Source organism: Bemisia tabaci, chromosome 3 (assembly GCF_918797505.1).
Source record: "Bemisia tabaci chromosome 3, PGI_BMITA_v3".
In the NCBI taxonomy this organism is placed as follows: Eukaryota; Metazoa; Arthropoda; class Insecta; order Hemiptera; family Aleyrodidae; genus Bemisia; species Bemisia tabaci.
The window spans coordinates 12,081,732-12,093,077 of record NC_092795.1 but is presented as its reverse complement, the minus strand read 5'-3'; the positions used below and the strand labels follow the sequence as shown (position 1 = coordinate 12,093,077).

General features: G+C 39.7%; 1 protein-coding gene across 1 annotated transcript; it reads right to left on the bottom strand.

Moving 5' to 3' along the window:
• Positions 1-2,964: 2,964 nt before the first annotated feature.
• On the bottom strand, positions 2,965-10,903 carry LOC109044199 (uncharacterized). The gene is made up of 3 exons (XM_072297561.1): positions 10,871-10,903; positions 6,404-7,534; positions 2,965-3,598 (listed from the first exon to the last, which is right to left on the bottom strand). The coding sequence occupies exons 1-3, from the start codon at positions 10,901-10,903 to the stop codon at positions 3,386-3,388; spliced, it is 1,377 nt and encodes a 458-aa protein (XP_072153662.1). The 3' UTR covers positions 2,965-3,385.
• Positions 10,904-11,346: the final 443 nt, after the last annotated feature.

The window sequence follows — 11,346 nt, the reverse complement described above, 5'->3', positions numbered from 1 at the left end:
GAAAAAAAGTGCATGATAGAGATGTTAACGCCATTGTTAGTTCGCCTTCAAATTTTAGTGCAAGCAACACGAGCTCCTACGAGTTCGAATAGCGCCATCTTTTAAGACTATGGTCTTAAAAGATGGCGCGTTTACTTAAAGTACACTAAAAATAGCTTTCTTTTGAAAACAATATCCATTGAGTTACTCAATTTCATGACAAGGCATCTAGACCTAGGACTTCAGACACAGGCTTTTCTCTAATTTGTGACGTGGAGTACCTTAAATGACTCGCCCAGATCCTTTACATGGTAGAACTGGGGTGCGATACATCGCATGGATTTAGTAAAAAATCTTGGCGGATTTTGACTTTTCATAAAAAAGGACGATAGCCCTTGCACGTGAGCTTTAAGAAGCATTGCCCCACCGAAAAAATAGCAAAATACAGAGAAATAAAGGCATGATTTTTCATAGAAAAAACGTTTCGTTTGATACGTAAGTAATTGACCTTTGCGTCGTATGCAGAGATTTTTTCCGAGAATCATTGTCAAAATCATCTAGGAAAACCTATCATTAAAAAATGCTGAAAGTTTGACTGGGATAATCTGGTCCAGATTTTTTTTGGAGTCTTTCCATAGAGAAAACATTATTTTAGTTCGATGGCCAAAGTGTTAAACCACGTATCTCCGTTTACGACTTCCTTGTCCTTCATAGTTCATAGTTCCTCATCCTCATGCACTTGTTAGTTTCCTCAAAAATCAAGTCAATGTTATTCATCGAAAACTTCTTTGGCTTTTCGTCTCCATCAGCAGAATATACTGTAAAAATTTCAAGCTATTAAGGTGCCTTGGTGATCTTCGAAAAAATGAAATAGAAGCGGACATTTTGCAATGAGACACCGCAATGGATATACGTGGTTCCGCACTCAAGCCAGCGGGTCTCTCAACACCGCTGCAGGTGTCAAGAAACAAAAACTACGTATTTGTTTCATTAAAGTTACTCAGGTAAGAACCTCTACACAGCAAAAGTATGTAGGTCATGTGTCTGGGCACTCACATGGTCATTTTTTAGAGAAAATTTCACTCCGTTTACCAGAAAATAAAGAAACAGGTGACATTTTACTAAATAATTTGTTTAATTGCTGTTTATCACAAAAGTTCGGTAACATAATAAATTGAATTAATGGTAGAAGAAAATGGCAGTGATAAAATTAGACGTAGGTACGGGCGTAGTAAAATGCCGTATCGTTAAAAAAGGGGGACGAGGATGCCAATATTGCTAACGAACGTACAAAGAATAGAGATCAACTAATTTTTAAAGGCTTAATTAATACTTATCCGTGACGGAGTACTTATTACGGAAAGTTTCTCATACGGAGGTAACTCTGAAACGTAACTCTGCGGTTAATTTTCCTCACTCACTACAAAATTTATGACAAGTATTTGAATACAGGGTGATTCAAGATTAATTGACGTGGCTTGAAAAGTCGATGCTTGCGGAATGAAATAATGTTTTTCCTTTTTTATCAGTATTTCATTTTCTAAAGCTACTTCCCCTCGAAGACACTGTCCCCTGAAGTTTGAGATAGCAAAATAGTTTTTCTTATTTTGCGTTTACGGGTTGAACTAGAACAGCGGTACCCAGACGTATTTACAACAGGGGGAGGGGGGGGATCAAGTGTCTCTCGATGAATACACATGGAATATTTTGAGTGTCCCACCAAAAACATCAATTAAATTCCTCATGTTTTCACACAATGTGTGTTCCATAGGTTATCCTCCGGACGTTCATTTTTAAATAATTTGCTCCATAAACGTAACGGAAATGCTCGACAAAAATTCGACATCGGGGGTAAGGATTATAATTCTGAGGAAATGCGGTTTCAGAAAAATGTGATACCGCCCACCCTATACCGGGAAATATTATTTTAATAACTTAAAGAGTCACCTCTTGAAATCTTCGAATTTAATCTTGAATCACACTCTATACTATAATATTAACAGGAAGTTTAACCCCCTTGACTGATAGGGTTGGACGCTGCTACGCAAAAAAAAGTACATTCACTGGAGGTAGTTGAAAGAGAATAACAGGGAAAAGAAAAAAGAAAGAAAAACCCACCCACCAAAGAAACAAACTGGATCAGTGGATTACTCCAGCTTCCTTTTATGGATAAGTAATTAATATTATAAAAATTTTGTATCACGAGACGATGAGTTGATGAATGAACAAGCCCAATTATTTTCGTCACATCCACCTCACCGACTAAATCATCTAGATTTAAATTTTTCAAGACATCCTAAAAAAAAAACAACAACAAAAATAAACAGTTCCCTTCCAGTTATGTAAAAAGAATGACACACGTTTAAATAGGTATCCAAGTACACTTATCTACAAAGATTCATGACGTCTTTCAAACCGTCTTTAATGATGATTGCATGCTGTGATATAGGAAGTTATTTTCGCAATACATGCGAGGAAAAAAACTGTTAAACTTTAGTTTTCTTGTCTCTGTACGATCTGATTTTTCTCAGATTTTGATGTGAACTCGTTTGAAATTGAACTGTGTTGTTTGAAAAACGCGGCATGTCATTTATTTCAAAAAAGGCTATTCCATTAAACTTAACAGTTTCATCCTCCACAGGAAAAGACGCACTTAACGTAGATTCATTTTCGAATGGAAGAGAGACGAAACGATTCATTGGAATGATTGGGCTCACTGGGGGGGGGGGGGGAAATCGGCAAAGAAAGGATGACATGTTTTCAAACAATAAGATCTCATAATTATTGTGGAAAATTTTTCAAAAAATATTTTGAGTAATTATGCAAGTGCATTATAATTTCTTATAATTCATTATAATTTTTAAACAGGTCTCTCATTTCCCCATCTACGAAGTCTTCGCTGTCTTCAAAAAGTTCTCGCTTTTTTTTTTTTTTTTTTTTTTTTTTTTTTTTTTTTTTTTCCATTTTTTTAAATTGGATGTTCGTAACAGTTTAAGTCCTCGCCATTGACTGGCTTTAAAGTTGCTCAGTCAAGACTTTGGTTGCCGATTATCTGAAAGGCTCATCGTCTATTTTTTAGCGAAATGTGTTGACTCGGTCTTTGGGAAAGTGCGCACAAATTTCGTCACTCCTCTGACGTAAGGGCGTATATCGATTTCCACGTGAGTCTTGTTCTCCGTTTAACTCTATGATTTTCGGGGCTCATGTGGAAATAAGCCCGTGTCACACTATCAAAATACTCAATCAAAATGTCAAGGTCAAGTGCTGTGATTGGTCCAAGTCATCGAATAAGCCAATCACAACACCTGACCTTGATATTTTGATGGCTAGCTTTGAAAGTGTGACACAGGCTTTATAGATACGCCCTTACGTCAGAAGAGCAAGGATTTGCCTGAAATTACGATGCTCAAGGATGCGCCGAAGGGGTTTTAGAGACGGTAGCGTGGAATCCTGTATCCCAGTCGGCGTAGTAGTCCACTTTTCGGACGGAACCGTCGGGCTCCACCAGGCTGTACTCCCCTTTCACAACCTCCCCGTCCCGTTCCTCGTGTTGCTGCTTGTTGTCGCCGGTGGAGGGATCGGAGACCGAGTACTCGAACGCGTAGCGTGGATGCGCATCCTGAAACAAAAAGGGAAAAAATATGAGGTTCTTAAAGGCCTTGAAAATTATCCTCAATTCACCAACCAACAATCATGCAGTAACACTGCAAAAATAGCTGGAATGTATCGCAGATGTTGCTCATCGCCTAAAAGCAAATGCAGACGTACTGCATGTCGAAGCAACTTCAGGAAAAATATTTCCCTGAGAAAGAAATTTCATCGTATGAGCCGAACTTTCGGTGCTCAAAATCGAACGAGCTATTTGGTTTCTTAAGATGATTTGACGGACGCCATTTTTTGTGTCAGAGTGACGTGCGATATATCGCATCGATTCGTTCCATAATTTCAGCTTCTTGTCATTTTTTCGAATTTTGAGATAGCACTTCTGTTGTCATGAATCTAAAAAATTCATGTACCGACAAAGAAATTCACCGTAATAAAGACGTGGTTTTTTTAGAAGAAAAATATCGCATTCGAGTGCAGTTTCGATATCAGTATCGAATGCGATATTTTTCCTCTAAAAAAAACCACGCCTTTATTACGTTGAATTTCTTTGTCAAATTTGGTACATGAATTTTTTAGATTCATGACAACAGAAGTGCGATCTCAAAATCCGAAAAAATGACAAGTAGCTGAAATTATGGATCGAATCGATGCGATAGGTATATGGCACGTCGCTCTGACACAAAAAATGGCGTCCGTCGGATTACCTTAAAAGGAAATAGTTCGAAGGATTGAACGTTCGATGTGTGCCGGCGAGTTCATCTCATAAGTTCAGTTCAATGGGAGAATTCGATCTCATGAACCGAATAGTTCGATCGATATGGAACACCAGACGCTCAGCGCATACGATCGAACTTTTTTTTTCAAGTTACGAAACTTGTTTCACATGGGTTCCTAACATTTGCTCATTTTTTTCCATACCGATAGGTAACGTTGACGCACAAATTTTACAAAAATATTACTCACTCACATTTACAGTGCTACTGAGGTGGTGAAAGCACGGAATTATCTTTTGTGCTTCAGTTTTGATAAAGCTATGTTCAGGACATGAATTTTAAAGAGACTATTCGTGTTTAAGAGGTATTTCCGGTGGATAAACGAATGATTGTAGGCGATCTGTCATTTCAGATCCTTGGAATACAGTCTGTAGGCTGCGACGTGACGCGCGCCGCTCCGCAAGTGAAGAAGTGAGTGCCTGGAGAGTCAAAACGCCTTCACTTTCGTGCGTATGCAACACGTACCTCCATGGAGCCCGAATATAGTTGCATCCAGGTGTTTTAATGAATTGTAATACTATAACTGAGGGTGCTTTCCTCTTACAATTCAACTAAATTATTCCAGCTTCGCCCATAGCACCGATAAAATAAACTATTACTGATTTTTTTGTCATTTTTCCGATAAAATGCATTGCGACGTTGCCGGCCCTTGACATCGCAAAAAATTAGGTATTAGAGCAAGATGTGACGAGTTTCGTTCAACGCAAATTAACGAGTCATCCTTTCTCTGGATTTTGCCTTCTTTTGGAAAAATACTTTTGACGTTTAAGTGCAAAATTCTCAAGGGACGATCCTCGAAGCCAGCCTAAACTATAGTTCCATGCATAAAATCCTAGTTAAGGCGCTGCAATAAAACCCATGTACGTATTTCTTCTTAAGTTTTCCTTTATTCGGAGTTTCGCGCTTTTGGAGTGGATCTCGTTACTCTCCGTTTGCTCCATTGGCCTTTGCATTTCTCACTTTTGGGGTTTGCGCTTTTGGAAGCTCGCTTTTATGGGTACCGTTCATGTTCACATTATGACACCGGTAAACTTCACACATTGAGAAGTGAAGGCGAGTTCCTGAACTCATTTTTTTCACGTGGTATTCTCGGAGACTAGTTTGGGCGAAAACTAAAATTTAGATCTTTTCAAAAACTAGACTCAAATCTTTATCCGGTGCTATCTTTTAAATGACCAGCGCCCAGAAATTACATACCTTTGCATTAAGTATTGAAATAAGATAGGGAGAGCAGTGTCTCCCTTGCTTACATAAAATCTAAGCCACCGACCTTCAAGAAAAGTTTCAAGTTCTGCAAATGCTCCCCCATTTTTGTGACGGTTTTTATAGACAAAAATATTGGTAACATCTTCCTCGCGAAATTTTTCATCGGAATCACAATTGGTTGGGCTATTCTATGAGTTATGGAGGTGCACCCCAATGCTATCGTGCAAAGGAAAAACACTCATTGTCAACTATTGGACGCTGCCAAGTCTCTTACAGTCAAAAGCTAATTTTCTACCCAACTTTTCTCACATAAATATTTCATAGGAGTCAATTAAGCAGTATTCTAATGATTGTGCATGGCGTTTACCTTTGGCAGTATACTAGCATGGTGCTGCACGTCATGAAATTGAAAACTTTTAAAATCCTTACCTTAGGAGCTTTTTTTTACGTTCTGACATTGATTATAAACAAAATCAGAGTCGTCATTGAGAAAATATTACGCAAGAAGGATGGACAAGGTACAAAAAAAACCTCTGTTATCACAGGAACACCATTCTGCCGTGCTAAGGAAGAACGCCGTATGAACATCCAAGAGTTGCCAAATCTCCTTCATAAAATGTTCATTTTCGAGGAAAGTTATGAATATTTTTCCTTGAAATTTTCAGGAACGCTAGGTGAAATTGCGAACAATATTATCTGAAAAATTGGAAGAAAAATATTCATAAGTTTAGTAGGAAATTCCTGTTTTATCGAAGGAAATTTGGCAACGCCTGAAGGTTCATACGGCGTTTTTTCTTGGCACGGCAGCATTCTAATGAGGATTTCAATACAATACTTACATAATCTTTGACATATTTGTGAACTCCTTTAACGGGCGCAAGCGGCTCAGCCTGCAGAGGTGCTGCTGGCACAGCAGTTACGTACTTCAGAGGGGTAGGCGCGTGATAAGCAGGTGCAGGGGTCGCTGCCACAGGAGCATAAGCCGCCACTGCTGGTTGATAAGCGGCCACCGGTCGTTGATAAGCCGTTACTGGTTGTCGATAAGCCGGGTACGCCGGTTCGACAGGCCCGTAGCCGGCCGAGCTGTAGCCCGTCAGATGGGACCCGGAGGCGTAGGCCGATTTAGCATAAGACACAGCTCCGACGGTTTCGTGAGCATGAGTAGCGTACGCCACCTTATCCTCAGCGCAGTCAACTTTTGCGTACTGCGAGCTGACTACTCCGTGAGCAGCAGGAGCATGCGACACGTACTGCGGGCTGACTACTCCGTGAGCAGCAGGAGCATGCGACACGTACTGCGAGCTGACTACTCCATGCGCGGCAGGAGCGTGCGACACGTACTGCGGGCTGACTACTCCGTGAGCAGCAGGAGCGTGCGACACGTACTGCGGGCTGACTACTCCGTACGCAGCGTGTGATACATGCGCGTACTGCGGTTTGACTAGGTCGTAGTCCGAAGGCGCGGGGGTGTAGTGGGCTTTGCTCGGGTCGAGCCGCGCCGCGAGCGTGTACTGCGGGTGGACGAGGCTGGGGTTGGGCCTGCCGACGACGGCGGGGATGGCGGCGGCGTAGCTGAGGACGGGCACCGGGGAGACGTAGCCGCCGTGGGAGGAGAGCGCAGGGACGGTCTTGATGGCCGGCACGGCCGCGGCGAGGGCCACCGGTTTCGCGTAGCCGTGTTTGTAGGGCCTCGCCGGGACGGGATAAACCGGGGGCCGGGATGGGACCACAGGGTAGGCGCTCAATGGTTCCGTTGCTGCGGGGACTGCCGGGGCTGGGTATCCAGGCGCGTGGTCGCAGGGTGCTTTGTACTCGAGATCCGAGTCATAGTAGGCTCCTGCCAGTTGGGAGAGGATCACCGTTCCTAGTGCTGCTATCTGAAACAGAGGATGAAAGAAGATGAACGTTGACCGTTCTGGAAGGGGAAACAGGGTTTCAGTCCGTAAAGGCCCGGGTACTATTCTGCCATGCTAATGCCGCAATCACACGCTGAATGTGGGAGCTGAATGTCGCTTGAATGTGGAAGTCATCGGCCCGATGCCTGAATTTTGCGTGTAACGCGCAAAACTCAGCAACGATTCTCAGCAACCATCGGACTAATGTTGAATTTGTCTGAACTATTCGAGTAGATTTGATACACATCTGGATGAAAATAACTCGAATTTGCTAAATTTCAGCCGTTGGACGATGACTGTTGACTTCCACAATCAGCTGCTAAATTCAGCGTGTGATTGCGGCATAAGGAAGAACGCCGTATGAGCATTCAGACGTTGCCAAGTTTCCTTCGATAAAAACCAAATTTACTAGGAAAATCCTGAATATTGGGCCTCCAATTTTTCAGGGAATTTTGATCACAATTGAATCTAAAATATCTGAAAATTTCAAGGAAAAATATGCAAAACTTTCTTCAACAATACATGTTTTATTCGGGCAAAGAGCCTCCCTAAAAATGGCCCCTTTTCGGGAACCCGGGGATTTCATTCGTATGTGGCTTAAATGAAACCTTATGATGAGACAAGCCTCCAGTAAAAATTTTAGCTTGAGTATATGTCTTGTTTCCGAGATACAGCGTTGCAAAGTTGGCATATTTGAGCTTTAAAATTCTCATATTTTTATGGATTTTCTTCGAAAAACCAACTTCAAAAATGACTCTACAATACTTACACGAGGTGCACACGATAAATTATAATATGAAAAGTCTCCAGTAAGAATTTTGACTCATGCGTAAGCCTTGTTTTGGCAGTACAACGTTGCTTAGTTTACATTTTTCAGCTTTAAAAAGCTCATTTTTTAAAGTTTCTCATTCACAAACCGCTATTACTGAAGATCGAACTGTATTTTGGGGCATAGAATCAACAATTAGTGATACTCGTAGATGCATAGTTTAATTTATAAAAGGATATGATAATACGGTGTTGCAAAGTTTTCAACTTGTATCTGGGAAAATGTCTATTTTGTGTTATTTTATTGAAGACAAGATTGAACAATGTTGATAAGTGATATTGTGTAACAAAGAAATGTGGAGGACTTTTGTCAATCCTAGGTGAAAATTGGAATTAAAATGGCACTGTTGCCAATTTTATTTAAGTTTCTATTAACATTCCATTATAAAATAAGTTTAAAATAAGGATACTTCCAATAATTGTCTGATTTTAAAACGTAATCCAAGTGAATTTATGGCATACAATGAATGGCTCAGCATCAGTGTTGCTTTCAAAATCTAAAAAATTCTACCTTGCCTTGGTTGTCAATTTTAGTTTTTTTTAGGCAGAATGCAAAAACGAACATAAACTATGAAAACGCTCCAGTTTTTTTGAGTACAAATAAATCTTGATACAGACAATACATTCATTGTTCCTTAAAGAATAGAATATCTTCGACTTTAGAATTACAAATGATGAGGAAATTAAAAAATAAAATAAAGTAAATAAATAAATCTATAGAAAAAGAAATTAAAAGAATAAAATACTTAAAATTATTAAAATATTGTTGCATGGATTTGTCAAAAATTATTATTTCGGCATAGCTACTAACTATTTTTTCATTAATAAGTTGTTAAAGTTCCATTTTTGTTGAGGGTTGTCCTCATAGTATTAAGACCTCTGTGTCACAGTGACAGCATTCCGAAGAGAATAGGACCAGGCTATTGTCATGTTTCATACTTGTATTTCAAAATGGATTTAAGCATTCACATTATGATCTCGGCACTGGATGTAAATTCTTGGTAGCATTCGCTGACCCCTCCATTCTGATAAAAAATACATCCATCTTCCAGTGAAATATATCTGGAAAAAAGTTGCATTTTCTTAATACGCAACGGTGCAGTGTCTTGGCAGTGCCAATCATAACAAGCTCATATATGTATAGAGCATGTTGAAAACATATCTTTGATCTAGATGCCTCAAAATAATTGAGATACTTGGTAAAAGTAAAAAATCGGCAACATGTTGAGGTACTTGCTATATATTTGAAGGCAAGACTATACTCACGTATCAATCGAAAAAAATATTTTCACGGATATTCATAAATAAATATAAAAAAATCACAAAAGTCTAAACAAATTACCAAAAAAAATTAAACAAAATAAAAAAAAGTAAAAAAATTAAATTTGAAGCATCTTTATTTTAAAATCATTTTATTATTTTTTGTTTGAAAAGAATTATGAATAAACTTGGCAGCAGTATTTTTTCCAAAACCAATCGTTACCTGGGACTGACATCAGCCCTTGATATTTTGCCTTGATACGAGTTAAGATACCCATTGAAGTCATGTTCAACAAGAAAAAATCATAATCCATACAGAGTTCAAAGTTTTAAGCATGGCAACGCTGTATCACCACCGGTCAAAGAATTCTTCTTCAAATACAAACATTCATCTACAGATGACATAAATGGTTGATTTCCTGCCTCAAATCGTGATTAAATTCTACAAAAGTAGCTTCTTAAACACAGAACTCAAAAATATAGACATTTTTAAAGCTCAAATATATAAACTTTGCAACCCTGTATCATTAAAACTATACTTGCATTTTGAGTTAAATTTTAACAAAAGCCTTAATCTATCATAAAATTGCATCTAAACCCCAAAAGCATATCTTTTTGCCGTCACTAAGTTCGTTTTTAAGTTAAGAAACTTGATAAAATGAACATTTTTTATAGGTTTTTATGTCAACTTTGCAACGTTGTTCTAACAGAATTAGTAGTATTAATGTTTCAATTGAAATATGCATTCGATAATAATACTAACATTTGATAAAATGTCACAAAATATCATAAAACATCCAATTGAATCGTTCTGAGAAAATAAGATACCTGAGAATATGAGATTTTTAAAGCTCAAATATGCCAACTTTGCAACGCTGTATCTCGGAAACTAGACGTATACTCAAGCTAAAATTTTTACTGGAGGCTTACCTCATCATAAGGTTTCATTTAGGCCACAAACGAACGAAATCCCCGGGTTCCCGAAAAGGGGCCAAAAAAGGCCCTTTTTTAGGGAGGCTCTTTGGCATTTCTCGAAGGTTCATACGGCGTCCTTCCTTAGCATGGCAGCATTGCGAGATACAAGCGCTTGCTCGAAGTGGAACACCAATAGACAATGAGGATTTCGATAGCTCGACGTCGAGCGATCGAAACCCTAGTTTCCTATCGGTAGTATTGGTGTTTCACTTTCAACAAACGCCTGTAACTCGCAGGTGTATCTCAACTCACACCAATCGGAAACCAGGATTTCGATCGCTCGACGTCGAGCTATCGAAATCCTCCCTGCCTTTGGTGATTTACTTCCAACAAGCGCTTGTAACTCACAGGTGAGGGGCCGGATTTAGGAAGTGACCACATGGCGGCAAATTTTGCAATTTTTTAAAATATAGGTACCTATAAAGAAAATCGGATTCGAAAAACGAGAGAAGGCGACTAAATCTCTGATCTCCTAAAAGTATAGTAATTTCTAATTTCATCGTCTTTCGATGATACAAGAGACAGCACCTTTAATTAGTCGAGTTAAGAGAGAAACTAAACACGCAATTTAGCCTGGAGCGGCGCGGCGCAGAGAGCAATGATGACGAAGACTTGAGATGAAAAAGAGAAGCCCTTGGCGCGGCGGTCGGCATGTAACACATATTAGCGCCTACAAGACTGCATGAATACTTCACGCATTGCGTCAAACACAGTGCGGTCAGCAGCCGTCGGCTGTTGGCGTGAAACGCATAGCGCCTACAAGACTGCGTGAATACTTCACGCATTGCGTCAAACATAGTGCGGTCAGCGCGGCGCGGCGCGGC